The sequence below is a fragment of the Lepisma saccharinum genome, chromosome 1 (assembly GCF_977018435.1).
Source record: "Lepisma saccharinum chromosome 1, izLepSacc3.1, whole genome shotgun sequence".
NCBI lineage: Eukaryota > Metazoa > Arthropoda > Insecta > Zygentoma > Lepismatidae > Lepisma > Lepisma saccharinum.
In genome coordinates, this window is record NC_139229.1 from 93,893,838 (window position 1) to 93,920,721 (window position 26,884).

At 39.5% G+C, this 26,884-nt stretch overlaps 1 protein-coding gene across 2 annotated transcripts in view; it reads right to left on the reverse strand.

The window, feature by feature from the left end:
- The window catches only part of LOC145998216 (uncharacterized), a 278,380-nt gene that overhangs the window by 12,229 nt on the left and 239,267 nt on the right, over window positions 1-26,884 (reverse strand). For both annotated transcript variants that reach the window (XM_083134679.1, XM_083134680.1), the window contains exons 7-16: window positions 25,479-25,613; window positions 21,328-21,521; window positions 13,559-13,810; window positions 12,786-12,977; window positions 11,682-11,765; window positions 10,404-10,571; window positions 7,304-7,481; window positions 6,289-6,453; window positions 4,074-4,210; window positions 2,568-2,743 (exon numbers count right to left, since the gene is read on the reverse strand). In XM_083134679.1, the coding sequence (XP_082990805.1) occupies window positions 2,568-2,743; window positions 4,074-4,210; window positions 6,289-6,453; window positions 7,304-7,481; window positions 10,404-10,571; window positions 11,682-11,765; window positions 12,786-12,977; window positions 13,559-13,810; window positions 21,328-21,521; window positions 25,479-25,613 (1,681 nt within the window). The remainder of the gene's footprint in view (window positions 1-2,567; window positions 2,744-4,073; window positions 4,211-6,288; window positions 6,454-7,303; window positions 7,482-10,403; window positions 10,572-11,681; window positions 11,766-12,785; window positions 12,978-13,558; window positions 13,811-21,327; window positions 21,522-25,478; window positions 25,614-26,884) is intronic.

The window sequence follows — 26,884 nt, forward strand, 5'->3', positions numbered from 1 at the left end:
CACATAGGTGTTAAATAGCATCCAGGATTATTTGTTAACACTTATAGTGCTAAACACGTATATATACAGAGTTACTGAACTTCTCTAGTGTGCGGATCACGTATATATACGAGGTTGAATTCAAAATTTATTTCAACGGTCATTTGCCGTACATTTACGGAGTTAGCAATCTTGAGTAATGTTTGGACATCGTACTTCCTCATACTGCCACTAGATGGTGGGCAAATGCTCATAACTTTATGTTCTGATAGCGATATGCTTGCTTCCCTTTTCTACAGTGCCGGCGATTAGGGGGGCGAGGGGGAGGGCAGTTGCCCCCAATTTTCGGCACTTTTGCCCCTGCATTATGCTAAATCTTATCTATAAATGGAAATATACTGACTTTGCCCCCCTAGTTTTGGAACCTTGCCCCCACCCCTCTCAGTTTTGGGACCCTATCGCCACCACTGCATGTCATATATCTTGTCACCTTTTTATTTTTAGTACATTTCATATAATTTATGATGAAACGTCCAAGGTAGCCTTGTGGTTATAATGTAACATATCATATATCAAAGTAAAGAGGAAGAATCAAACTTTTCAACAGTGTATGATACATATATTTTACATTTTTAGTTTTTGAGATATGATTTTTTTAAAAAGTAGTGAAAATGGTCAGCATTCTTGGGACGGAAAGCAACTTAGAGGTCAGCACTGTAAGTGTTAAGTAACTGTTGCATTTGCGAAATGTATTACTTTGCTCCTCACGTTCCAGAATGTTAACAAAAATATCATTAACTTGTAAATGTTAAACCTGAATTTTTCCTTTGGGGGAGGGGGGGGGGGGCAAATGCCCAACTTGTTCTCGCCAAGTTCAGTGGCGTCGCTAGGCCATCTGCTTTGGGGGGGCTGCAACCAGAACATGACTTACTACTATTGTAAATATTTTTAATGTTTGAAAATAGCAAAGTGATTAATAAGACACCTACATATAACAAACATAAGGAATTAAAACTAACATAGACTTACTGCATTAATTTTTATGAAAACAGATGGATATTCTTGTCCTGTCTTTCTAATGTTGGTGAACTATGTCTTTATGTATCAGCTGTACTCTGCGGTTAGAAGTTCTTGCAAAATTATCAATAACACAATCCCTGGAACAAATCCTGAGGACGTCTATGACGTCCATAAAACCCGAAATTTCTTTCATAGATGTACAATTTATTGTACTTAGTTTTAGCCCTAATTTTATACGCACACCTCTACTATGAAACCTCATTCTATGAAAAAAAAAAAATGTATGTACCAATCTTTTAAGCCCCCTCCCCATCCCTTTGTTTCCCGAAAAAAAAAATATTTGCGGAAACTGAGTATGTGTCATATGACTTCGGTGAACCCCCAGGAAAATAATGCACGAGTCGCGCCTGCATGAGAATCACATTTCTCGTGATCTTTAAATTTTCTATAGCCTTTTTCCAGTTACGAACACCGATACTTGTAAATGCAGGATCTGCCTTACCTGTCTGGCCTACGAAATGTCTACAGGGAAAACAAAAGGCTGCATCGTGATTTACGCTGTACTCAATCCACCGGAAACTTTTGTACCATACTTCATTAAAACACCTATTCTGGTTACCGAAAACACTACCTGGAAATCTGGAAAGAAACGGTTGTTTAGGCCCTTCACTTTTACTGCCTAAATCTGAAGTGATGAAACTCTCGACTTCTTTTGTAGATGAACTTGGAGTGGGAGGACATGTTTCCGATTCAGCTGGTGCAGTTGAAGCAGGTACCTTATCTTCATCGAGACAATCTGTGGCTGTGCTGCATTCGCTTAAAGCTTCCGATTTCAGGCGCTTACTTCGAATAATCAATTTGTCCATTGTTGTACGAACAACAGTAAATGTCACAAAAAGCTTTCATAACAAACACACAATATCACAAACTCCGTAACACAAAACGCACCACTACCGTTTCCTCGCGTAGCAACCGTTGTGAAAATAGAATAAATGACGGTGATCGTTTGCAGTTGCCAGCTAAAGACATGGCGTGTCGGATGTAAGATCGTGGTTTAAAAAAAACTATGTTACAACGAAACGATTCTTTCCCAGAATATGTATCTAGAGGTATGTTCCTGTATTAACAATTGTTCAAATATGTTTTCTCGAAATACTGTATGTAATAATAGCTAAAAATTGGGGGGTCTAATCGAGGGATTGGGGGGCTGAAGCCCCCCCAAAAAGGGCCTAGCGACGCCACTGGCCAAGTTACACCTATAGCCAATCAGTTTGTTGTTGTATTCATGGCAGAAGAAACAGATGGTGGGTCCATGAATTTTTGTACCTCTCAATGCAAGCAACTCCTCTACTGCTTACTTGCCAGGAGGAATGGTCAGGACTGATCTATCTGGAGACTTATGATTTTAAAAAAAACTACGTACTTGTACCACTTTATTTAAACACCATTTTTTCTTTCGGTGACATGTTCAGGCCACCCTTGCATTTATTTATCACACAAATTTGAACTCTTGTTTACCTTGATGTAGTGCATAAGGCAATAAAATTAGAATTTACATTCACACTCACCTCAGTCTCTGATTTGATTCAGTTTGTACTTTCTCTACTTCTTGGCTTTTAGTGTCGAGCTCCCTGCTCAGATCTTCCATCCCTCCTTCGAGCTTCACCATATTCCCCTTCAGGTCCCCAATCTCTACATTTTGCCCTGATAGCTGCTTGTTCAGTTTCTCTATCACATGAAGAAGCTGTAGGGAAGCAACAAATTGTCTGTTACTATGTACAGCAGGATCTCTTATGCTGTTTGGAATGATACCATTATTAAATTAATATCGATATTGATTTACTCCATAGAAATGTGCCAATTGACAAAATGACAAACATATTTGGTGCAGAAATCAAATGTAACAGTTTCTACTTACTTTTTTCCTTACATTTTACATTTTACTGATTTATATAATTTACTTTTAAATTTAAGGTAGTCACTTTATTTCAAAGCTACCACTGAATGAATCAATATTTTAATTTACTAATAAACTGAATTATCAGAGGAAATTGCTATATGATCAGGTGCATCTCAAATGATCAGAATTTTAAAACCAGCATAAATCGTGGACAATTTACAAATTTGTATAGAGTTGTCCATGCTGAGAGTGATGTTCCAAATTTATATTAAACTATTAGCTATCATTACAGCTTGCAGGCCTGTCTTAACATTTTTTTTTAGACTAAACACACTATATTTTGTTAAATGTCATCTACCAAAGTGAAAAAAAATAGTATTTGGATTTATATTATAATAAAGCATGAGAAAATCAAAGGTTGGAATTTGAATTTTAGCTTTTAAGTCTACTTTATGCACAGAAAGGTTAAATGAGACTGGATCTACAGTTTAAAATGGTATTGAACCCAGGATCCATTGATTACAGTGACAATGTTACCACAACAACATTAGGAAGGCTCGATTGGAAGTTGGATTTTAACCTTTCAGTTTTGTTACCTTCAGGCCCATAGCTAGAATCAACCTTCAGGGGGAGACTTGTTTAAAAGAGATCTATTTTTTCAGAAGTTTCAGAGAGGAAAATAGACCCATACATATGTATAAGCACAATCTGCATATTATAATCAAATGCTCCAGCATACATATTTGAATGTGTCTAGCAAGATTAACGTTTCTCACTAAATTAATATTATTCATCCTTACTTGATGCACGTAACAAGTAAGTGCTCATCAATCAGTAAAGCAATTAAAAATAAATTTTCATGATTTTAAAGAAAATGAAACTGTCTACTGGGGAGGGCTATCGGCACTTTTCCATGTTACTCACCATTTGTATAAATCTAACAAAGGATGATTTATGGTTACTAAATTTTCATTTTCATTGTAGAATAGAAAATTTAATGTTTAATGGCTTCTTGTAACAAGATAATAGAGAAATATAGATTTAGAAACAGAAGCAAATGAAACGTCAGGGGTACTTGGCTCCTGACTAGCTATGGACCAGTTACCTAAGCATCTAAATGCCTTTACCTTCACATTTTCAACCTGTGCCTATTTGACAACTGTTAACTGATTACCTCTGTCTCCTTGGTACTTCTTGCCTTCTTGATGCCATCAACTTCTTCCCTCAGCTTCTCCATCTGCTGCCTGTGCCTGATCTCCAGGTCTTCCAAAGCATTCTCCTTGTCCTCCACTAACTGGTTCCACTGGTGCTCTGGAAAGAGAGAGTGCAAGAAGTTTAGAAACGCTAACTACATCTAAATACATGACAATTACCTGTATTAGCAGTTTACTGAAACCACCTTATAGACTTACTCTGTGATCATAGCACTCTATGCTGCAACATTTGCTTTTGCAGGAAAATAGCTTGCTACATCTACCCACTAATGAGTTTTGAGTCCACTTTATGTACAGATAGCTAATCAGAGCTGGCTTCCAGTTTAAAGTGGGACCCAGACCACTCTGTGCCTCTGCTGGGCATCGAACCTGGGACCCTTTCAATACAAGGTTACCCAATAATGCCACAAGATACTTTCCTACTTTTGGACCAATTCGATATTGATTGATTGAATCGTTTCAAGTACACTTTATGTGCAGAAAAGATATTCGGGACTGGACCTACAGTTTAAAGTGGCATTCATACCACTATGCCATAGGCATCCACCAGGTATCGAACCTGGGACCCCTTGATTACAAGGCATTGGGCTCATTTGAAAGAGAAATATCACATGGTAGTTTACTCTCAATTGATAACTTTCATAAAATATTTTATTTAGCATTTAGTTGTTGTTTATACTCATAAATCATAATTCTTACAGCAAAAAAATAACAGGTGAGGTTTCACAAATTCACTATCAAAGTTCTTTCTAAATTCTACATTTTAATCATTAGGTATTGGAGGTGCTAAAAGCATATGACAATTTCACTTTTCATAAATACACAGTTTTGTTTGTGTGTGTGTGTGTGTTAATGAATAAGAGGCATAAGGGGCAGAAGGGCTAATATCAAAATTAAAAGGAAATAAGATACACTTGCCAGACACTGGAAATATTTACATTTTCGCAGCTGCAGACTATATCTTCAGATATAGGTAAAAGACAGTGGAAACAGAAGTTAGATTGTCACTGCAATGTTGCCAGGTTCAGAGACAAGATAAAGTTGGCACAAGAAAACATGGTTCTCTTACCAGGCTTGTCAAAATGTGAGAGTGGTAGGGTAGATGTGGTGTGGATATACCCAACATTTACATGCTGTGTTGGTGGATTGGGGGGATGTGACCTCAATGTTGGGTTAAGATATTACTTGGGCATAGAATTTCCAATTTGATGATCTGTTCGACCTTGGTAGCATGTGAAGGATTGCTTCCAGGAATCAGTCACTGGAAGGAGTATTGTGACCATTTGTATGGACAGCGACAGTGAAGTCCAGTTTTAGGGTGGAGAAATGGTGGTTGTTGATCTTGAGGTCGAGGGCCATAGATGTTTCCCCAGGTAAAAGACCACCAAGAAGCTGCAGGTGGGGATATAGATGAAATTTAGGATGTGGCAGGTTCCTTCTAGGCGGAGGGTCATTTTCCTATGACAGCGTGAATCTGGAAAGAAGGGAAGTGGTTGGTTGCTCACTAATGCACCTTGGGTGGTTGCATTAGTGAGCAGGCAGGGGAGGTATTGGCTATGGTATGGGGTGAAATAAATGTAAAGTTCCTCATGTACAATGCACTTTGCCATGAAGGCACACACTGAGGGGGAAGCACACCTCTGTCAGAGGTGATACGGTAAGCACCATGTTCTGGCTGCATTTACACCTCTAGGTGTCAATTTATTTCAGGCTGGGTGAACCCCAGAGCTGCTTTATTCAGGGATAAGGCTGGAAAAAGTCCGACCTTTGAGTACCCACCCCACGAATTGAACCTGGATCTCCCACGTGGCAGTCGGATTCCATACTAACTGGACCACAAGGCTCCTGGTTGTGGGGTGAACGGAGAGGGGGGTTGAAAACAACTCTGGGCTTGTCTGGAAAGATGTTTCTGGTGTCTGGTTTCTATAGTGATCCTGTTATAAAGAATACATTGAAGTAGGGCTTTACACATTCTTGATCTTGGCTGTAGTGAAAGTACCCACTGCTAAATTGCATGGACATGAATACAAAAATTCCTACCTAAAATCAATAACCCACATGGAGGAAGGGGTCCTCCCACATGGTAGTTACACAACCTACTGATGGGACCACCATGGTTATTCTCTAGTACAATTTAAAATCCAAAATTGAATTGACAGTGGCCTGATCACTTACCCAACTGAGATCTGTGTTTTGTTTCAAGGGCTTCCAGTCTATCCTGAGAGTCTCTTTCCATCTGCTCCTTCACCAGCTCCAAGGTGGCTCTCGTGGAGCTCATCTGCAGCTGCCAGTTCTGCTCCATCTGCAGCAGCCGCTTCTCATGTTCCTCGTTCAGCTTTTCTGAAATAGTTCCACATTTTATGTAGAGTTACATCACATGCTACACATAATTTTCATTATCTTCTGAAAGGAAGTGAAGTGAATGATTTTGAGTGTATATTACACCTGTGGCACATTACCTTTACTTTATTAAGGTTTTAAATTACAGTAACCCCTTACAGTGTGGCTCTATACACCAGATAAGTAACAAGGGCACAAGGGTTTTGCACCAAAGTGACATAGGTTTCACAACGAAGTGATACATGCCAGGAGACAGGTGGCACGTGAAGATGTGGCACAAGGGTTACACACCAAACTGGCAGGTGCCATGCGACACAAAAATGACAAATTATACTACAACTGCTCACTCAATAGCATGACATGTAACTCGGGTACAAAACTTTAAGGTTTGTTTCACCGACATATCATTCACGTGTCAGTTTCGTGTGAAATCTCCGTAATAGACCTTTGGCTTTTTTGTTTCAATGCTCTACCAAATATGAGGGCCAGATTTTTACATACGTGGAAGCCTGAGGATAACACCATGATCCTCCTCACTATACACAGTTTCTGTTATAAACCTTATGCCAAGTTGTCGGATGGTTAGTTATATTTTTTCCCACATTTCAAATATCTCATTTACCCCTCATTTTGTGGCCATTTTCAAATTAGTTTATTTCCAATGAAGGCCCAGAGCTGTAGCACTCACCCTCTAAATCCAACCCTGCAAAATACAAGTAGCGAAAACTGTAATGAGGCCTGGTAGCTCTGTTGATAGAGTATTGGCACAGAATGCCACAGACCCACATTTTTAATTCCACGTTGATAACTTTTACTAACAACTTCTTTATTCCCTTTCATGTCTACTAACCAATCTCCTTGTGGTGCTTGTTCACCATGTCGTCAATCTGGTCCTGGTAAGACATGTCCATCTTGTCCATCTTCCGGCGTAGCTCAAACACCTCCCTGTCGGTGTTGGTTTGGGCTTCCTCCAGCTCCTTTTGATAATACGCATCCTTTGCCGTTAAACTATCTTTCAACTTCGAGATCTGCAAATACAGCAATGGTATGACTTTTCTGTTCATCTATTCCACTCGGTTTTATTTATTTACTTGCAATATCCTGAAACCTAGAGAGTAGGTCTATTTTATATCAGGATATCAAAAAAGAAAAAAATAACAATGTGTGTACACATAACAACACTAAAAAACTGCAATATCCAGGCTTCACCAGAGTGACAAACAACATGCAACATATGTCACTTGGGAATGAACCAATCAACAGCAATGTTTCACATCATAGTGGCATGACAGGCTGCATAAGCCTGTATTCAACTGGTGAAATCCTCATACAACACATGTGGCTTGTCACTACAGTGTGAAATCTTCCTGATGCATGTCATGGTGACAGCTTGGAGCCATAAAAGCCTGGAGGAACAAGTTGATTGTAACAAGAAGAAGAATGATGAAATAATGAAGCAATCACAAGAATACAAAATATAGCCACTGTTTTGTTCAATTATTTCAGTAGCCAATATCTGGTAACCTGCTTTCTGTGTTTTGACTATTTATTTATTTATAGATAGTGTCCAACAGGCTGAGCCCATTAATTAATATAATTACAATATCTTTTGTAATGACCGCCATGTTAGCCAAATTGCATTCTTATATTGGAATATATATTCATATACTTTCAAGTTAATATCTTGCATTAAATTATTTATACTTAATTGTTTTTCATAACTAATGTATATATTTATGTTTTATCTTACATTATTATACCATTAGCATATTTTTGCAACATTAATTCAGATTTTATAGGCTAATAATTATCCTATATAGTTTATACGTTTTCATTATTTGTCAAATCCAAGATGGCTAGGATTATTTCTATCTTTCACACAGAAGTTGTTTTGTTTTAGCACATTAATATGTGCTAAATGGATGTCTTCCTAATACCAATATTTTACAACAATAGACAAGATTCAAGTAGTCTTTGTTATAAATCCGTAAACTAAATCTTTATTTAATCATTTTATGTGCAAGGGCAAATATGAATTATTTTATAAAATCATTTTCTTTATTTCTACAATGAAAGCACAGCAATTCTCCCTAGCTTTCAATAATATAGGGTTATCCTATTGGCAGTTTATTTTAGGAGTGGTGAATGATACTACGTTTAAATGGCGATGTCAAAAGTTCCACCTTGGCATTTTTAATTGTTGCCAACCATAACCAAAGCTTACTATCGCTAATTAGCATTGCTCTGTCATATATATTATCAGTTTTTCTTGTGTGTTTTTATGTTATGCGTTGCTAGTATTGTATGATAATCTGTTATGGTGTGCCTCATGCCTGGGTAAGGAGGTCTTGCTATTAACGGTGAATGCAAAGCATGGATTCTGTTGTGATAAATAAGTTACTTATCACTGCCTACGAGCGAGCAGGACCCAACACATATATTTTTAATTTGTGCAAATAAGTATGTACGTGCACGATTCGTGATTAAAGTTTTGGACATTTTAATTATAAAATATTTGAATTTTATTTGATGTGATTTTCTGCAATTCGGTGGTTACCTTCCTGGAAGATTGGGGATCGCCTTAATCCCGATCCCTGGGTGAGAACTCGTGCTTCCAACTGACTAGCTGGAGCAAGGAGCAGAGTGTTGCCAATTCGTGGCTCCATACCCTGGAGTTATGATTGTGGTGGCACGTTGCAATTTACTGCAATGTTTACTAATGTTACTGTTTCAGTAAGATTTTTTAAAAATTTTGTACAAACTCATTGCAAAAATATCAATGGTGTTATTGTAATCATGTTGAAAGAGTTGCATACTCTCCACATCGGAGAGGTTGAAGGAATGGCCATTCTCACTCTCCAGCAATCGAAGATTTTGTGTTTGGGGCATGTTTTAAAAATGGGAACATTACATGTTATAGCTGATAAAATGTTGGAATCATCCATTATACTGTTCATTACTTTTTAGAGAAAGAGTAAGTCACTTACTTGTCATCACAGGGTTAGATTGCTGAAGTTGTTCTCTTGAAAGTAGATTTTTGTTTGGATTGAATGTTGGATATTCTCTGTAGGATTTGAATTTGAGGTATCTAAGGAACTTTGAATGCATACAAGTCTATGAGTTAAATATTTTTGAGTGGGATTCCAGGTTACTGACGCATATTCTAGATTTGACCATACATAGGAATAATAAAGTTTTCCTACATGGATTTTCTTACATCTTACGTTAATTGTGAGAATTATGATAAATGGTGAACCAATGAAAAATATGAAGGAATGAACAGGATGGAGCATCTATGTCTCAAAACTATGGACCCCTGCCCCCTCCACCACAGAAACTGGCAACATTGCCCCTCTATGTTCATGCCCAATTCAACACTAACGTGTAGTAACTTTTTAAGTTTATCCAGGAGTGTAAGGAGTGACTGTTTCGGAAGGCACCCAAATGTCAACCTCACTTCCACATACGTAGTACACCCTGGGCTGCATTTTTGCAGACTAACGAGGCTCTGGCACCTCTGCCTGAAGCCAGGATAATCTTCTGCAGGCTCGTGTTGTGTCGTTCCTACATCTTGAGATTGTCCCTTCACCTGTCGCATTTTATCTCCATTCATCCTCATCTTGGCGTTTAGGCAGAAAATGAGGCAGAAAAATGAAGTAAAATAAACTAAACCAGGCAATCAAATCTAGTTTATCTAATTTGGTTATTTTATGTCGCTTCTCTATCTCTTGGTTTCATCCCGATCAAGATGAAGATGAATGATAAACTGATGAAGAGACAAGACACAATGCAAGACCAGAGCATGCACCTGTGGTCTATGGCTTTGTACCATGTCATGTTGATCACCCCACTATGGAGGCTGGAGTGCTGATCTTGAATTTCACTACCTAAGGGATAATATCTTAACTGCAAAATTAAGTTAGTGATCAAATTGAGAAACTAGTACAAACCTCCTTGAGGCTTTCCTCCATCCGCCTCTCCCAGTTCTGCTTCGCAGTCCTGAGTTCTTGCTCCTTCTGCAACTTCATCGACTCCACGGCCAGATGCTTCTCCTCACTGTGCAATTGGTCCAACTCAGACTTCAGTCGGGAGCATTCCTGTCTCAGTCTATCTTCCCACTGCGAAAAAAGAGTACTGCTTTAAAATGTTTTCAGAAACTAAAAAAGAAACATGTTCAAATTCATAGGACAAATACAGTTGGATTCTCATTTTACACAATGAAATAATAATTCTGCATGTGTCTTGTGAAAAAAAGTGTATTGTATCGATTTTGGTGACACACTGTCACCATTCACAAAAGCTGCTATCTGACTTTGTGGGTGATCTCAGGGTTAGACAGTAGGCTTTTGTGAATGGTGACAATGGGTAACCAATATTGATGCAAATATTTGTATTATTTTTTTTTCGGAAGACACACACAGAGTTATTACATAATTATGTAGTAGGAATGGCCACAAAATCAGGCTAATGGATGTGCGGATTTCAAATAATCTGATATCCATTTTGGATGCAATGGATAATTTGGATATTCAGATAGTACAGATTTGATGAAGCGTTTGTAGAAAATCCACACAGTGAAATGCAAACGTAATGAATAAAAGAATATATGGATAGCCCGAAACTTGGATAAATTATGAAACTGTTCAAATAATTCACACATTTGGATATCCAAACATTTTGGATAATCCAAATATCTGGATTTCAGAATATCTGATATCCAGATATTTTAAATCTGGATAGAAAATTATCTGATATCCGGATTTGGTCATCCCTATTGTGCCGGATTTGGTCATCCCTATTGTTTAGTGTAAGGAGGAAACATTATGTATTTTGTTGCACAAAAAACGGAAAGAACAATTTTGGATTAAAAAGTCTCATTATTTTCAATACATGTTACATAAAGATTAAAAACACTGTAGACAATATAATGGTAGGTGAATAACAAAATAACATTTAAAATTTGGGTAATTTTGAAACATGCGATACATCCACAAATCAAGCATATCAGCTAAAGGTTACAGAGTGCTATCTGATAAGTTCGGGGTTCCTAAATTTAATTAATTTTTTCATAACAGACAACAGTTTGGCAGTTTCTGCTAAGAATTATACTAAACACTGTTCAATTAACGAGTTCAAACATAGCCAATTAGAATCAACTTTTTAAGTTATTAGTGGATTAAGTTTAAATTTTAAATTACACTAATTGAGAACATAAAAAATCAACCAACCTGAGCATTAATTTCATTCTTCTGGTGATCCAAACGAGTCTGCAAGTTTCTATCTTTCTCCGACAGCTGCTTGTCATGAATACCCTAAAGCAGAATAGATATAAATTAGAAAAACCAATGCAGAAACAAAACACCAGTAAGAAAGATGAATGATCCACGAGACACAAACTTGACAATAAAGACAAACTAATTAAAAATGGTATCGACTACCGTGCGCTATGAAAAATAGTTTAACAATTTAGTATTTATTTCAGCTGCTACAAGGATGTTTAAGATGAATGAAAAGTAGGGCTGGCCCGATTTCAGACCCATACCAATGCCGATACTCCTAAAGATTTCCACCGATAGTGATGCTTAAAAAATTGTAATAATTAAAAGTTGTTCAAAATATTGATTAACGAGTGTGTAAGTATACCACTACATTATCTGCATCAATTTACCAGAGGTTTTGGTTTAAAATATTCAAGAATTGCATCAGAATATTAAAATACATGCATTGTAATCACAAAATCAAGTTTTTCATGCAGAACTGGTGCAAAATAACAAGAAACCTTGTACAGAGTGGCCAAAAAAAAGGTAACTGAAACTTATACATAATATAACGGTTCTACATTTTTGTTACCTTTTTTTGGGTCACCCTGTATTTTGCATAATTTACAGGATAATTAACTGTGAAAATGTGGCATGGGATTTTTTGTGGACCCTGTGAAAGACTGAAATGAAGAAAAAATATCGGCAAGTACCGATAAAATATTTTCCAACTGATACATCGGTACCAGTATTGGCTTAACCCTAATGAAAACTCTTAACTGAAATAGCTTCTGGCATGTAGTGAATAGTTATGAGGAAATTATTATAGCTCAAATAGGGATCGAACCTGGGTCTTTTTTAAAATTACGGGGAGGTCAGAGATTAACTTAATGGTAGAGCCAACATTTTCACATAACTTTTCAGTAAGTTACATGAAAACTAAGTCCACCCCAATATAAACTGTAGCCATTTCCTCATTGTTTTATTTTTGCAATTGTTGTAGTTATGAAAACAACAAATATCCTTAAAATTATGACACATATCTGTACAAAAAAAGCAAACCATGGCACTTGCCTGTATTGTGAGCATGTGTTTCTTCTCCTTCTCAAGCAAAGACCGAAGCTTCGATACTTCTTCTTTGAGGACCCGTTCATTCACTTGAAACTGGTCATTCTGGCGATTCGCAACTCTTAGCGACCTCTGCTGTTCATTTGTCAAGCCTCGAAGTTGATTTACCTCTGCTTCGTAGGACTTCAAGTGTTCAACCTATGTAAATGGGGAAATTGTAATATCACATCAAGAAACGCTGAGTAATTCTGCAAATAAATTTAAACACTTTTATCCCTGGATATATTTATTGGGTATGAGATATATTAATCACTACTCAGCAGCGTATCTGTAGAATTGCCGGAAACTTTACCAATCAAATATTTCTTTAAGTAACATGAAATCAAGTGCAATTTTGTTGCTGTTTTATAAATATAAAACCTAGTTACATAACAATAATTAAAGAGGCTAATAACTTTTATGGATCTTCAAGTAAGTGTATTTAACTTATAAACAAATTGGTACAATACTGGCTTATCAGTATCAGCAAATTTTATCGGTATCAGTTGAAATCATATTGTTGCTCATCAATATTTTTTTATTAAAAGTAGTAATTTCATAAGTTAATGCTACCACTCTCAAAGAAATTTCTTTGTCATTTGTTTCAGCAACACACACACAATGCACACGAATGACCAAAACACATAAATGTTGTCAATTTAGTGACCAGTATGCTCACTGAGAAAAATCCCGTTTAGTGACCCTTATTAGACACCTGTACCTCCGCAATGGCCATCTACCTCTTTGAGTTGTTCCTCTGCCTTCTTGAGCATCTGCTCAGCTGCCTTCCGAGAGTCCTTCAGTTTCTCTTCAGCCTGCTTTTCCTTCTCTTCCAACTTCCGCTTGCACGTCTTCTCAACTTCACGGAGCTTCCACTCAAAGTCGTCCAGGAGCTGTTGCTCTCTGTCTGTATTCACCGTTCTCAGCTTCTCAAAGTCCCTCTCAAACCTTGTCTGGATCTTCTGCTTCTCGGCCAAGGCTTCTTCCAATGCCTGCAACAAGTAATCACAAACTGAATTTAAGCACAATGATTTTCAGGATTTGATTAACAAAATGCAAGACTCGTTAATTGTGCTCTACTGAAAGAAGGTAATAGTGGCATATGAGCATACTGGGAAAAATTTGGAGGAAAAAAAATGTTACAAGATACTTCACTTTCCAAAAATAACTGCCAACTCACGTGACTAAGTGGTTAGCACAGCATGTTACGACGCCAGGGTCCAGGGTTTAAATCCCAGCCTGGGATGGGTGTTTTGGCGAGTGTTCCTTAATCGATTTTATCATATCGCTCATGTTTTCATTGTTGTGATTAGCCAAAAATAGCAGAAAAATGAAGTAAAATAAACCAAATGAATCAAAATCAAACAATCAATAATAATAATAAAAACATTACCATTACCTATACCATAAAAAGCAACAAGTTAATTTACTTGGCAAGTAATACATTACTTTGTCTAACATACAGAGAGAAAAATCAACTTTAATATATACACATATACTCTATCTACACCCCAACACACACATATTGTATTTGTGCATACTCACATTGTCAGGCACAATGTTACTGATTTCAGAGAAAAGTTGAACAGCTATTCTTCATTTCTGAGAAATCAGACCTTGTTATATCTAATAAATTGGACAGTTCTGTATTTTTTAAATTTTTTATTTCCTTTATTTTACTTCGCATCTTGTGCCAGTTTTGGCTAATTTGCCAGGTCGGGATTTGAACACGGGACCCGTAACGTCATAGCATGATGTGCTAACCACTCCGCCACACAGTGGCGCGGATCCAGAAGTTATAATTGGGAGGGGCGAATTTTTAGTTGGTACCTCATCTCACCTAGAAACCGAGAATCAATTCTAAGATCCACTTGCACTGTTTTATGTCAACAATATATAGCACTGTAAACAGGAACCAAGCTGACTTCCATATATATATATATATATATATATATATATATATATATATATATATATATATATTATATAGGGTACAGGGTTGGCAAAGATGGTTATTATTGCATGTTGTCATAATTTCTCCCATTGATTGGACTGTCATAGTAAACTGAATGATAAGACTAGGATTAAAGTGAATAAACACCTATTCTCCAGTGACGTGCACTGAGGAGTAGCTAGTCTAGCAGAGATAGATTAATCAATCTCACATCTCTAATTATTTTCAAATCACAATATTTATTGTCTTGTTAAAGCCACAGTTCATATGCAACACTTTCCTTTTCACGCGCTCGGCGTGATCCGCGGACAAAACTGGCCTAGCTCGCTCTTCTTCCGCCTTAGCAGTTCCAGGTAGAAACGGGTTTGCGAAGGGAAAGGGAAAATTTCTGCCTCTACCTCCCTTGCCCCCTCGCCCCCGCTGCAATAGTTGAAAGCCCATGCTTTCAGGTCCCTCAGTCTATCTCCTATAGGACAGATAGGGGATTGGTTTCCATTCGATTCCTTTGTAAATCCTCTAAGAACTCAAGGGAAAAATTTCTGCAGTACTGTATTTACACAACCTTTTACACGTTGTACAATATGTATGTATAATATGGGATGTAGTTTATTATTTATGAAATGGGAACGTCTTATGTGCAGACAATAATGTTATGCTTTCTTTATTTCTTTTTTTTTTTTTTTTTTCAAATATGGAATATATAATGATTAAATTACAAACATTTGCTCAGGCTCTCTCTCGCTCTCGTTTTAGTAGTTTTTTTTTTGTTTTGTTTTTGAATATACTAATCTCTTGGCCTCCAACGGATGTATTTATTTGGGAAAGAGATCGCACATTCATATTGGTGTTGGTTTGGTTTATTTTACTTCGCTTTTCTGCCACATTTGGTTATCGCTAAAATGAGGATGATGTGATGACATTAATGAAGGGACCTCCAACAATCCAGGCCGGGATTCGAACCCGTGATGTGTGACAATTACTTTTGTCACCAGTCTTTTTTGTAGTTTATGTGAGTGTATTTTAGAATTTCGTAAATACTCTTAACAACTTTCTGTAGCCAGTTGTGCTTTTTGGCTTTTCTTGGATTTTCGGTTCTAGACGGCGAGGGTAGGAAAACAATACCGATTTGTGGAATTTTTGACACTAAGGGTGACTTTTACTTGTCCAGCAATAGGAAGAACGTTCTAGTTGCCGACCGAGGGGGAGTTCTGTCGCAACACGTGTGAGGACTGCTCTGTTTTTCTTCTTCACCCCCAAACCCCCCAAGTGGACAACGAGCCTGGAAGAAAGACCACCGTCCAGCATTTTTTCTAAGCTAACGAACTGCGAGGCGGTTGATTTTTGAAGTTTCAAGTTTTCCTTAAATACCCCTGGACTCCAGAGGACCGACACAGTTTAGCGCCATAACCAGACCGAACACCATATCCGCGTCACTTTGCGCGACATACGGAACTTTGCTTTGTTTTAACCTTTCGACCGCGTCGTGTTAATTAATTGTCGTGAGTGTGTGATCACAGTGAGATTGCCAGGAATTGAGGCCGTGTTAATTACGTGTTTCACGTGCTCCAGATGTGTTTTTCCCTTTTTTGTAAGGAGGGACATTGAATCAATATGGGCGGTTGAAAACTACGAGAGAGACGGGACCTTCGGGTTTCCGATTACTGCTGCCATGAAGCCAAGAGAAGAAGCCACGACACATGCTTAAGTATACGACGCCTTAAGTCAAGAGAACCGCACCACGACGCTTGCATAACGGCGTCTGAGATGAAAGCCACGCCGCAGCGACAACTCGCATTGCCAACCCAGGTGAGAGACAGTACGACAACGATGAGACGGATGTTACGCCGAGAAAAGGAGAAGAGATAGAGAGAAAGAGAGAGATGAAACGACGTCCGCCCTTAGACGACCCGACGCCCTGCGTACCCCTGAACGGCCATTGAAGCCATGATCGGATGCAACGCCCCGAGCAGACAGATGGAAGCGAGGTGCTTTTCCGCCCATCTTCGTCGCCGGGATGGAAAAAGGGAAGAAAAATTAATGTTACGTCTAAGTCGAAGAGACAGTTTTCGCCCGCCAGGAGGACAGACTGGCATAGCCACGAGTGTCGTCGGGACGCCGCAACGAGGACCGTTGACATCAGCGAGGACCACGCCGCCAATGACTCGGTATAGTATCCTCCAGTTATCTCTTTATGTGTGAGAGTGAACATTTGTCCACCTACGTCGCCACTGGTTCGTCATAACACAAAGCGAGATGAAATCGAACAATGTCGCCTGCAATTACTAATTATTTTGGCCAATCAAATCAAAAGTACTATAAATCTTGAAAAATTAAGAACCTATTTCGCTCACCCTTCGAAATTCTATAAATGTAAAAGACCTGCTATTTGTTATTGTTTTCCTATTCTCGCGCCGAGTATTTATATGATTAATTATAGGTGTGTTTTAACTTTTTACCGTGCTCTTTGATATATATAGGTAGTAGCAAACTAGGTACTAAATAGTATAGCCGACTTAATCATTTTTAATATATCCTAGTTTATATTACAGTCGTTCGTATTATCAGCACTCTTGTACTTGTAATCAAGTTAATTTCCTCTTGTCACTCATTTAGTGTATGCTTATTATTTTTGCATAGTAGTGCCTCAACAAGTGTAATGTCAATTATTATTTACTTTTGGTAACTATGACGCCTAGCTAATCGCGTCTCATACGTGACAGAGTGCTGGCCGCGCGTATTTACATTGAAAGCAAGCCTAAGGGGCTAATAGAAATCTCAAATATTCGAAGGTACACGGGAAATAAACCAAAGAGGCGGTTAGATATTTTATCATGTAATGCTATATTGTGTTCACCCCTGCAGTGTGTGTGTGTGAGTGCATGATAGAATGAGAGCGAGGGGATATGTACAAGTAAAGGGTTATATTATCATTGTTGTGTTTATTTTTGTCGAATACACGTACATATTCGTTATCCTACAGGTGTTCTTGATTCATTTATATATATATGTATAGATCTATATCCTCGTATGGTCGATATTTTTAGTTTTAGTCCTGAGTTTGAAGCTGTATAGCTTGTCTCCATTGACCAGAAGGGTTATAGTTTTCTATTATTACAACAATTATTATTATTATTCATTTATTGCTATAAATGAACAACGGCACCACTTTATGTACGACGTGGCTTACCGCCGGAGGTGTAAATAACCGACCCGGTGACACGAACCTGGAATTAAACCGTTAGCTGGTGGTAGGATTCGTGTTTCCTTAACCGGAGACGCGAACCAAAGACCGACGACCGTCCAATCGGGCGGCCGCGGAACCCTGAACTACGGACCAGCGGTAGAGTTGTTTGGCACCTCGAACTGGGGACTTCGGTCTCCCGGACGAATCGTCAAACCCTTTACAGATGAGCGTGCATTCTTGTTCCTATATTGTACTCTGCAGTGAATAATGAAATAATTTGAAATGAAAAATGTATCTCAGAACTCAAGAAGCCAAATGAATATTATTGAAGAAACTACAAAAAAGTGTGTTTTGTTACCTGTTTTGTTTCTGTGCATCAAGTGGACTTAAAACACCAAATCAACCAACCGTGGGGGGGAGTGGTTATCACAGCACGCTAGGACACCAGGAGTTCCGGGTTCGAACTCCGACCTGGGCATGGGTGTTCTTTGTGTTTGTCCCTTCATTAATTTATCGTATCATCTTCGCAATTAACCAAATGTGAGAAAAAAAGCGACGCTAAGTAACAAAAAGCAAGTCAAATCATTGATTGATTGCTTGATTTGGTTTATTTTACTTCGCTTTTCCGCCACTTTTGGCTAATCGCGAAGATAATACAATATAATTGATGAAGGGACACACTCAAAGAATACGCATGGCCACGCCGAGATTCGAACCCAGGATCTGTCGCTTAGTAGTCAAATCAAATCTTTTTTATTTTCAAATGGGGGTGGGGGTTACGTGTACTTTTTTTAATACTTATTCATCATTTTGCAATGTTTTCCTGTTATTGACGTTCTATTTTTAGGAATACTGGGCCTAAAGGGGGGAGGGGTATGAGCCACACCAACCACCCCTTGAGTACGTCACTGATTGCTACCCCAAGTGTCGACGTCACCGCACGTCACTGCTATTCTCTCAATGAGTCTCGCGTTCAATCCACTTTTCAGGCACATTGCACAGTGGTTCGGTTCCAAATTTAAACTGTAGGTCCAATTCCGTCCAGCCTATGTAGGTCCAATTCCGACCAGCCTATCATGAGCATAAAGTGGACTTTAATGAAACTTTCCAAAAATATGTTCTCGAGCCTGTTACACTTGCTGTTCAAAGCCAGAATATCAGTCTTCAAAAGTACTATGCATAATAATATATCCAAAGCGTTACAGTTGGGAGGGGCGATCGATCGCTCCTATTGCCTTCCCCGTGGATCCGCGCCTGCCGCCACAGTGGCTGGCAGTTCTGTATTTATGAAAGTAACATAAGTAATGTAAAATAATCATGGTTACCTTTTTAAAAGTAATGCATTTACAATTATTAACATAATCTTGGTAATATAATATTAATGCAATTACAGAAAAAGTTACCCCTCGCACATTGAAACATGATGTGAAAGGGAATGTGGGGATAGCTCCTCCCCCACATATACATTCACAATTTCGACCATCATATAGGCAGGCACGTGTCAAGAAATATATTTCGGGGGGGGGAACCAAGTATCCCAAAATAATAAAATTTTAATTAAAATAATTATAATTACATTAAATTAAATTTTTTAATTGATTAATATATATTTCATGAATAGGTAAAAGGACAGTATAAGGATAGTGATATAACAGCATGTATTTATTATAGCTTATGTGTAGTTAAGGTCGGCAGAATTTGTAAAAAAAAACCTGCTCTGGCAAGGAAATTAATGTAATGTCAAATAGATAAAGAATTTAATCCCAATCCTTGCCTTCCAATAAGTCTGGTGGAAATAAATAACCCTCGATTACACAACAAGTACATTTTCATTAACATGTAGTTTTAGTTATTTTATTATTTTCATTATTTAATTTATGTACTTAGTCTTTGCATATAGGTCATGTGATCAGCACCATGCTCTGGTTACTTTTAGCCCCAGAGTTATCCCCAGGTAACCATTTATATTAATAGCAGGATTATTTTGCACTAAGTTAGAGCCTATTTACATGAATATCTGATGCAGGCCGGGTACCGATTGATCTGTTCTATTCCCAGAAAATAATGGTATCACGGTATGATGAAAATAGTGCAGCTGGTAGCCTTGCTCTAAAATTCTTTCATAAACAAGCTGAAAATAATTATCCATTTAACTCTGAAGGGTATAAAAAATCGTCTTTGATAAAGCCTCGTCAATCCCGAGCAGAAGGTTGCAGGCAGCCAGAAAGTAAGCTCTGCACGTGCGTCGGTTAGTTTTGGCACCTCGATCTGGGGTCCTGCCAAAAGCAGTGGCTGCGTTCGAAGCAGTTCATCTGCGGCGTCCAATTGGTTTGGCTATATTTACTTGGCAGAGGAGCGTCCGCGTGGCTGACGCAAATCCTGCGAGAAACGATCTGGAGTCGGCTTCTTCCGTATCAAGTTTCGCCCATGCCCTTGCATACGTGCACGGCGCCTGCGGAAGGGCCGATATCAGGAACGTGCCAGTGTATCGTCATGAAGGCCGCAACACATGGCATTTTTGTGATATTTCCCAATATACTCGTATTCATCCATGGGTGCATAAGCGTAACTTAGTGGAGCAATGAGGGGCATTTGTCCCCCAAATTTTCCGATTTTTTATGAAAATGTACAAGTTAATGGTACTTTTGTTAACTTCCCGGGACCTGAGAAGCAACGAAGTCGAGTAATTTCTATATCACAAACAGTGGCTGCGATTAGGGGGTGCGAAGGGGCATGTAATTGGAACCCAATCGTCGCCACTGATCACAAATGTAAGTTACTTAGCAAAATAGTCCTCTGTGCTATTTTTACGGGAGGGAAAACTTTTCGATTCTGCCCCTTCAAAAGGTAGGCCCCAAGTTCGATTCTGCCTGTCCCCCGTTAGGCCCCTAGTTAGGCACATGCTGGAGGGTGGGGGTCACTTAGTCCGCTGCTCCTTCAGGACTCGGACTTGTATCTACCTTCATGTGAACGTGAAATCGTGTATTCTATTGTCAAGTTGATTTAGCGTGCTTTGTTGTGTTTTTAAAACCACATTAGGAAGCAAAAAAACAAGTACGGTTGTTTTCGATTTTTTATAAAAAGGATGCACTCTTTCTTACTTCACATCACTAACCATCGCCAAAGGTATATTTTATTCTCGTCTCGTTATACTCCCACTTATTTAGCTTGTATTATACTATCGTACGAGCACTCAGTTCAGTGAAGAGTTACGCTTGTATTTGTAGCAAGTATCTCCGAAGAGAGATTATGGCACCAATCATAGACAGTTCATAACCTTTAACTTAACTGTTTGGACTCCCCTTGCACCTATTAGGAATCTACTCGGGAGTAATGGCTATACCGAGTAGAGGTGATATATCTAAGCTTACCTCGTGGACAATCTTTATTTCCTCCTCCCGCTCGGCTTCCATGTCCGCCCTTTCCTTGAGCAGCTGGTCTCTCTCTTCCTCCAGCGTTTTCATCCGCGTCTCCAGCTCCTTCAGCTTCTCCCCCCGGTCCTTCAACGACTGCTCCAGCTCCTGGAGCTTCTCGGCGGTCGAGCTCTCCAGGGACTTCATCTCCTCTGAAAACAAACACCGCAGGAACTGGGTAAAAACCAGACATCCGGCAGAAAATTTCCCATTTTTCTCCCTTCAATGTATACATTACCTTCCAATCGGTTCCTCACCTTGGCCACTTCAAATATGAAATGCTACAGCGAGACTTCAGTACCAATACCTATCTTTAAACAACGGTGGATACTACGTCGTGCGAGAACCAGATGGACGTTAACTCCAATTCATGAAATGTACAGGAGAGACGAAATAATGTATTCTTAGACATAGATCTGACTCTTAAAAAAAGTCAGTTAATTGGAGATACGTGACTCCACCTTACTGCTAAAAATTAGAAGTGGCGATATGCCGACCTGACTCCAAATAGAATTCTTCAGAGGAGTTTATTTAGACAAAAACTGAAAACCGCGTTTTTGGAGTTACGTTCCTCTGGTTCTCAAACGACGAGACTAAACGCACGGCCATGAAAATAGGCGGCTGGGCAGAATTGCGCTGGTGCCACGTGGGAAAAGCGAAGCGAGAGCTGGTTCTGCGCACTGTGTGGCAACGTCAACCGGGCTGCGTTGCCTAGTTCGAGCGTCAGACCGACCTCTCTCTGGGACACTTTTGTGTCATCCCTGGCCTTTCGAGCAAATAATGTCAGTTTGTAACACACGGATTACAAATACCAACTCTACAACGATATCTTTCATTCTCTTAAACCTCCGAAAACACGGGGTTGTGCTCCGTCGTGGCAACAGCGCGAATTTCTGCATGCTTCTGCCACTCCTAATTTCATGGCCGTGCGTTTGGTGCTGTGTATTTTACCATTAAAATGAAGCCAGCGCCTGAAGGGCAACGCTAGCCCTGCACATTGTAACACGCCGTAAAAGCATATGAGGGTATGTGGAGATAGGAGTCGCACGTTGACATTCTCGGCCATTTGCGTAGAGCACCACGCTCCGGCAACCTTTACCACCTCACCTAAAGCCCGATCGACTAAAGAACAAACTTCAAGAAACACAGACTTTTCGCCTCTAGATGTGAGTATTTCGAGAAGGGGGGGGTGGAGGCATAGGTGTGCGTAGACCCTCTGATTAGGGGGGGGGGGCAGAAGCCTTGAAGTTCAGTCCGGAAAGAAAAACTCCATTTTATCTCACTGTTTTAGTTTTATTGCATTGATGGGTATATGTGTGTATATTATATATATATATATTATTTAAATACATTACATAATTAATTCATCCTCCCCATAACAAACCAACAGCAAAAATGATATAAATTGTTTCTGAAATGTGCGCCCTCCTTTTCCTCCTAACCAAAGTGTTATAGGAGCAACTGCGTGAAGTACTTTGTTCTTACTTCTCTCTCTGGTAATTTACAATGCATTACAGAAAACAAATTGCGAACGAAGCGAGCAAGAAAATTTTTCGATCCAAATTTTTGCAAATTGAAAACAGTATTGATTTAATAGAGCACAAAAATTTTACGGGACGCATGGCATTCTCCTTTAGAATTTTTCTCATTCAGATTGTATAGCGCCCAGGGACAACTCCCGGCGCCCCCTAGCTACCTACGGCTCTGAACTTTGCAAGTCTGTAAGAAAAGGAAATATTGCGGGCGAAGCGAGCAAAAAAAAATTACGAAATGTACTTTTATTTGTATAATATTTGAAGTAGAGGGCACGATTTCCCTTCTGCAGGTACTTCTGGCCGTATGGAAAAAATAATGCAAGAAAGACGTAAAAACTAATTCCATCTTGAGTACCTTTTGTCCTGCTACTCATAGATTCTGCTAGTCTTGCTTTCTTTTACTTCAATGTTTGCCCCCTAGAATAGATTTCCGTCAAAGGTTACGGAGGGGGGGGGGAGCAATACTCCCCTGTGGTTGCGTCTCTACACCTCCTTTCCGCGTTGTTGCGTTGAACTTTCATCGGATTGAAAATACTTCATTTTCTTTAAGAGTATAGCTAATATAGTTTAATAACAGCGATAAGATTCCTCTACACTAAAATTCTAGGTGAAAGTATAATAATACAGGAGCATGGAACGTCTGGAAGGAAAGGGGGGCAAAGATGGCCACACCTCCCCCTTCGAAAACTCATGTCAACCTAAAAGTACATATTTCACACGTATAATTTGATTTCAGTCATAGGAATTTACATTAATTATTATGTAATGGGGATGCAGGAATGAGATAATTTCAAATTCAAGTGGTGCTTTTTGAGGGGGCAACATTATTTATAGGGGTAATATGTCCCATGGAAAAATACCTTGCTTGTCCCTTCGTGAGAAAATCTGGAACGTCCGGGATTAGGGGGGCAATTGCCCCCCTTGCCCCCCCCCGTGCGCACGCCTATGGGTGGAGGCCGTGTTGCCCCACGCCTGATTTTTGTCCAGTCGTACACAACACCTTCTGCTGTCAACAGAACTTCGGTCGAAGTTCAGGAAGAGGCTTGCTACTCTGCGGCGATCGTTAGGCTTAGCCGCACCTTGCCTTTGCCACCTTTTGCTGTCAGGCACAAGTTGGGCAAATCAGAATACTACAATAATTTCTCCTCACCACGGCAACTGGGCCAAGCCCATTGGTTCAAAAGTCCATGTGACCCTGGATTTCGACGGAAATCGAATTTGAAGTTGGTTCTTTGGTTGATCGGATTTTAATGGACAATATTAGTGTGACGTCAGATTGAGTCCAAACAAACCCAGCAGTTGTCTGCTCGTGACGTCATCACTAATATGACCCATGGACAACTGAGCACGATTTTAGTCCAAACAAATAGTTGTCACGAGGTTGTAGCCTATTCAAACGAATTGTATTTTCCATCGGAAAGGGTAGCTTTAAATATTGTGACAGCAGCAGTGATGTGCCGTAGACTATATGTTTACGTCTGCATGCGTTGTCTACACGTAATCTACGCGAAGATTACATTGGGTTGTAGTTTACATAAACTACGTAGACAATCTAAAGTGCATTTTCAAGGGTTTCATGAAAGGAAAGTGACATTTTCAACTATATTGGTTCCTAACGACATGAAAAGAATCCTATTTACAACAAAATTTATCTTCTCTTCTATTATCAACTATGGAAGAAGATAAATAGTATGCAAGAAACAACAATAGCTGGCAGTCGTGAGGCAAGAGTGGTCTTTTTCCCATAAAACACTAGAATATTTCCTATATTAGGTATCTTCCTAGGTGGGAAATTGTTCGAATTTGGAAGAAAGAGTATGAAAAGTTCTCCTCACACATCAGCAACTGATACGCAGTATAATTTTCTTTTAATTCCACGGCGCCCATTGCTAAGTTATCACCTTTGGTCATGTTGTTTACATAGATTACGTAATCTACGTGTATAAAATAGTCTACGTGTAGAATGTAGACTATGGTTGTTTACGCGTAGACGCACATCACTGGACAGCAGTTATGAAACAAAATTGTGACATGTATCGTACATCCACGTAAAGATGAGATTTCGGAGAATACGTTGATATATTACAAAGCATAAGGTAAATAATAAGGAAATAAGTTAAGGAAATCGTGCAGTTTAAAAGAAAATCGAGCTATTCCGTTTCCGAACAGAGCCTAAGCTCAACCGAGTCAGATTGAGCCCACCTTCAGTGATTCTGCCGATATGAATTCTGGCAGTTCAGCACGCTCACGTGAGTTCAGCGCCGCCGCCTATTGGCTGCGGTTTCGGATCGGAAGCCCGTAGGGGCATTCGCTTTACTCGATTTCCTAATTCATTTATTCTTTTCATTCTCCTCTGTAAGGTATGTGTAATATATCGACGTATTCTTCGAAATCTCATCTTTCCATTCACAATTTTGTTTCATAACTGCTGTCACAATTCTTAAGAAAAATTCAATGCTTTTGAATAGGCTAAAACCACGTGACTACTTTGTTTGGACTCATTCAGAGTGACGTCACACTAATATGGACCATTAAGAACAATCTATTCTAGCTTTAAGACGAGGCTCCGCCTACCTGTCTTCTGCGTGAGCTCCTCCGTCACTTCCATCCCCTGTTGCTTGGCCACCTGTAGCTCGTCCTGCAGCTTTCTCAGCGTGTGTCTGGCGGAGTCTATCTCCTTGTATGCTGCATTCAGCTCCGCCTGCAGCCCTGCAATAACAACCACGCAAACAATCACCGCACGCCCGAGACCCATTCAACAATCAACATCGTTCAACGGGCGCCTCCACCCGCCGCCCACGGAGGCTTGCCTTCCGCGGGAGCAAGATAAGGACTCTCGTTGAACGCAAATAGAACATGGTAAGTATTCTTATTTTGAATATTTCGTATTTTACGCCGCCTTTCTGCCTCTTTAGCTGAATTGCGATGTCGAGGATGAATGATGATCATACAAAAAGTGACATACAAGGGAAGCAGTAGTAGGTGCAGTTTAGAGAAAAAGGACAACCTGCATCATGATACACAAAAACCCTAATTACACTCAAAATAAAGGAAGTTGCATATCGTCGTGGACCAATGGCGGCGACAGGATATCAAAAGTTGGGGAGGGGGACAAGGAAGGTTTACTTTCTCTTGGTAGACAAGGCTTAGCATTTAGAGGCCATAGTGCGGGGCAACAAGTGGGGGTAGGGGAGGCAACTGCCCCTAATCACCGCCACTGTCGTAGGCTGTAACTTGCTATAGAGAAAATCGTAATAAAGATAACTTTATACTGCTAACATACCAGCTACTTATGACAATATTGTACAGTGCGATGCGCAAGTATTGCTCGGCAAATTGTCGGTGACTATTTTCTCCAATATTTCTATTGCATCCTACGTGTTTTTAATTAATAGTTTTACATATTCTGGTACGGAAGCTTCTTTGGCGTTTTGTTGCAAATACTTGAAGCTTTCACTGCGTTAAACAAAGAGAATAAACAAGGTAATGGACAATTTTCTGTGTAATACTTTTGCATCCCACTGTAGAGTAAGAAGTAAACTGCCGTTCTTGGGGACTCGAAAAACGAGCTGAAACTTCTACAACTTACACCCGTGCTGGAAGTGGGAGGGAAGTGGCGGGGATTTGCTATCTCCCCAGTTCCGTTAATTTTTATAAAGCACGCCCCTAGCTAGGATAATTTCCACAAGCCTCCTCCCACCTACTGCATTAGCCCCGTCTAGTTGGCTGTACTTTTTGACTCGCTTTGACACTCTTTGCACCGAAGCGTCTAGTTGGTTGCACGGTGCAACACCGAGTCGTCTGGTTCGTTGATTTCGAGTCAAGTAGTGTATTTGGTGTCTGAACCGTCTGCACTACCTTCCGGACCGGTGTATGGTCACGTGGTGCGTGCTAACTAATCAAATGACCGTTTATAGCAGCAGACAGGCATTTGTTGAATATTCTGAACTTCAACACCGCTTTCAGGCTAGTTGGTTGAA